General features: G+C 48.0%; 1 protein-coding gene across 3 annotated transcripts in view; it reads right to left on the bottom strand.

Moving 5' to 3' along the window:
* Positions 1-512: 512 nt before the first annotated feature.
* hus1 (HUS1 checkpoint clamp component) overlaps positions 513-3,000 on the bottom strand; it is a 5,620-nt gene continuing 3,132 nt past the window's right edge. For 2 of the 3 annotated variants that reach the window (XM_020928998.2, XM_055150661.1), the window contains exons 5-8: positions 2,905-2,979; positions 2,727-2,826; positions 1,886-1,999; positions 513-861 (exon numbers count right to left, since the gene is read on the bottom strand). In XM_020928998.2, the coding sequence (XP_020784657.2) occupies positions 779-861; positions 1,886-1,999; positions 2,727-2,826; positions 2,905-2,979 (372 nt within the window). In that variant the 3' untranslated portion in view covers positions 513-778. The remainder of the gene's footprint in view (positions 862-1,885; positions 2,000-2,726; positions 2,827-2,904; positions 2,980-3,000) is intronic. The other variant, XM_055150662.1, reaches the window with a different exon arrangement.

Raw genomic sequence — 3,000 nt, 5'->3', positions numbered from 1 at the left:
CATTTAGTTTATCAAAGTGGGAGATTTGGGGCATTTTTGATGTAATATGATCAGATTTGAGCCGTAGAAGGACAAAGCTGAACTCACACTAGGACTGTAGAACCACAGCCAAAGCACTGATCACCCTCAAGTTTTGGAACGTTTGTCCAGTGTGAGCGAAACTGAACTGTGTCCAGACACGACACGGTGGGGACTTTGACCCGGGTGGAAGAGACGGACCAAAGCAGAACATGTACACACACACACACGACTTTACTGTATGAGCCGTGTGTGTGTGTGTGTGTGTGTTGTAAATGGTACGAGGTGTGAGTGCAGAACATAGAACCCACAGTAATCGTACTTGAGAAGTATCAGTGCTCCTTCGTTACTTCTGTGGCTGATTATTGGTTGATTCTGCAGCTCAGGCTCAGTTATGATTTTATTTTTCAGATTCATATCTTCAAATGGAGGACAGGAGGTAATTTCATATTCTTTACGTGATTGGTTGAATTAAGAATTATTTCAAGTAAAAATACACAAAAAGTCTCTTTAATTACAAAACATGTTACAACAAAGTGCTGTTGAGGCTCAGATGCCCCGCAGGAGGCCAGAGTCCAGAGGAGTCAGTGATTCCTGTACCACGACGCCTCCTCACGACGCCTCCTCACGACGCCTCCTCACGACGCCTCCTCACGACGCCTCCTCACGACGCCTCCTCACGACGCCTCCTCACGACGCCTCCTCACGACGCCTCCTCACGACGCCTCCTCACGACGCTCCCTGTACCACGGCGCCCCCTCTAGGCCACAGTGGGGATGAAGTACTGCAGGGACACGTCTTCATGGAGCAGGATCAGGTGCACGAGGCGATGATGGACCAAGTCTGGAACACAAACAGGAGAACAGTCAGTGTGAAACAGAACGCTCTGTTCTAGAGGGAGGCGTGTGTGTGTTCTGTGTTCTAGACGGAGGTGTGTGTGTGTTCTGTGTTCTAGAGGCGTGTGTGCGTTCTGCGTTCGAGGTGTGTGTGTGTGTGTTCTGTGTTCTTTGTTCTAGAGGGAGGTGTGCGTGTGTGTGTTCTGTGTTCTAGAGGTGTGTGTGTTCTGCGTTCTGTGTTCTAGAGGCGTGTGTGTTCTCGGTGTGTGTTCTGTGTTCTAGAGCGTTCGTGTGTGTGTTCTGTGTTCTAGAGGCGTGTGTGTGTTCTGTGTTCTAGAGGCGTGTGTGTGTTCTGTGTTCTAGAGGCGTGTGTGTTCTGTGTTCTTTGTTCTAGAGGCGTGTGTGTGTTCTGTGTTCTTTGTTCTAGAGGCGTGTGTGTGTGTGTTCTGTGTTCTAGAGGCGTGTGTGTTCTGCGTTCTGTGTTCTAGAGGCGTGTGTGTGTTCTGCGTTCTGTGTTCTAGAGGCGTGTGTGTGTTCTGTGTTCTGTTCTTGTGTTCTGTGTGAGAGTGCGTGTGTGTGTTCTGTGTTCTAGAGGTGTGTGTGTTGTGTTCTGTGTTCTGTGTTCTAGAGGCGTGTGTGTTCTGTGTTCTGCTGTGTTCTGTGTTCTGTGTTCTAGAGTGTTCGTGTGTGTGTGTTCTGTGTTCTAGAGGCGTGTGTGTGTTCTGTTCTGTGTTCTTTGTTCTAGAGGCGTGTGTGTGTGTGTTCTGTGTTCTAGAGGGTGTGTGTGTGTGTTCTGTGTGTGTGTTCTGTGTTCTGTGTTCTAGAGGCGTGTGTGTTTCTTTGTTCTGCGTGTGTGTTCTGTGTTCTAGAGGCGTGTGTGTGTGTGTCTGTGTTTCTGTGTTCTGTGTTCTAGAGGCGTGTGTGTGTTCTGCGTGTTCTGTGTTCTAGAGGTGTGTGTGTGGTCTGTGTTCTGCGTTCTAGAGGCGTGTGTGTTCTGCGTTCTGTGTTCTAGAGGCGTGTGTGTGACTCACTGCACAGGGCCTTGGTGGGGTGGACCTGTTGACCCGTCAGAAACTGCTGCAGCCTCCGGACGTCCAGTCGAACCTGAGCCATGACCTCACGATCCCGCTGAGACACGTCATCTCCTCAACACAGAACATCAGAACGTCAGAACATCAGAACACCAGAACACAGACCATCAAAACATCAGAACAGTAGAACACCAGAACATCTGACGTCAGAACACCAGAACACCAGAACATCAGAACACCAGAACACCAGAACATCAGAACATCAGAACATCAGAACATCAGAACATCAGAACATCAGAACATCAGAACATCAGAACATCAGAACACCAGAACATCAGAACACCAGAACATCAGAACACCAGAACATCAGAACACCAGAACATCAGAACACAGAACATCAGAACACCAGAACACCAGAACACAGAACATCAGAACATCAGAACACCAGAACACAGAACATCAGAACACCAGAACATCAGAACATCAGAACACAGAACAACACATCAGAACAACAGAACATCAGAACATCAGAACACAGAACATCAGAACATCAGAACACCAGAACATCAGAACAACAGAACAACAGAACAACAGAACATCAGAACAACAGAACATCAGAACAACAGAACATCAGAACACCAGAACATCAGAACAGAACAACAGAACACCAGAACATCAGAACACCAGAACATCAGAACAGAACAACAGAACATCAGAACATCAGAACACCAGAACATCAGAACACCAGAACATCAGAACAACAGAACATCAGAACGCCCAGTGGCTTCCAGAGGTCTGATTCTGTGGAGAAACTCCTAAAAAGTTCTAAACCCGGACTCACCCCAGGGCGGGTTCCCCAGGTCTTTAAAGTGAGTCGTGACTGAGACCAGGTCCGTTTCGATCTTCAGGTTCATCTCTCCGCTCATGTTCGCCTCCAGAACCTGAGAAACAAAACGACGTTAATGATTCTAAATGAGCGTCTGGACTTTGGGACAAACGAGAACCTCAAACGGACGCACCAGGAACTGAGACAGGTTCTTCATCCGGTCCACCACGTTCTTCAGGGTTTTGAGCGGAGGAAGGTAAATACTGACCTGACAGACACAAGGAAGAAC

This window comes from Boleophthalmus pectinirostris, unplaced genomic scaffold (assembly GCF_026225935.1).
Source record: "Boleophthalmus pectinirostris isolate CB_2022bp ecotype Guang Dong unplaced genomic scaffold, ASM2622593v1 HiC_scaffold_1446, whole genome shotgun sequence".
Taxonomy (NCBI): Eukaryota; Metazoa; Chordata; class Actinopteri; order Gobiiformes; family Gobiidae; genus Boleophthalmus; species Boleophthalmus pectinirostris.
This window is presented reverse-complemented; position numbering and strand designations above follow the sequence as displayed.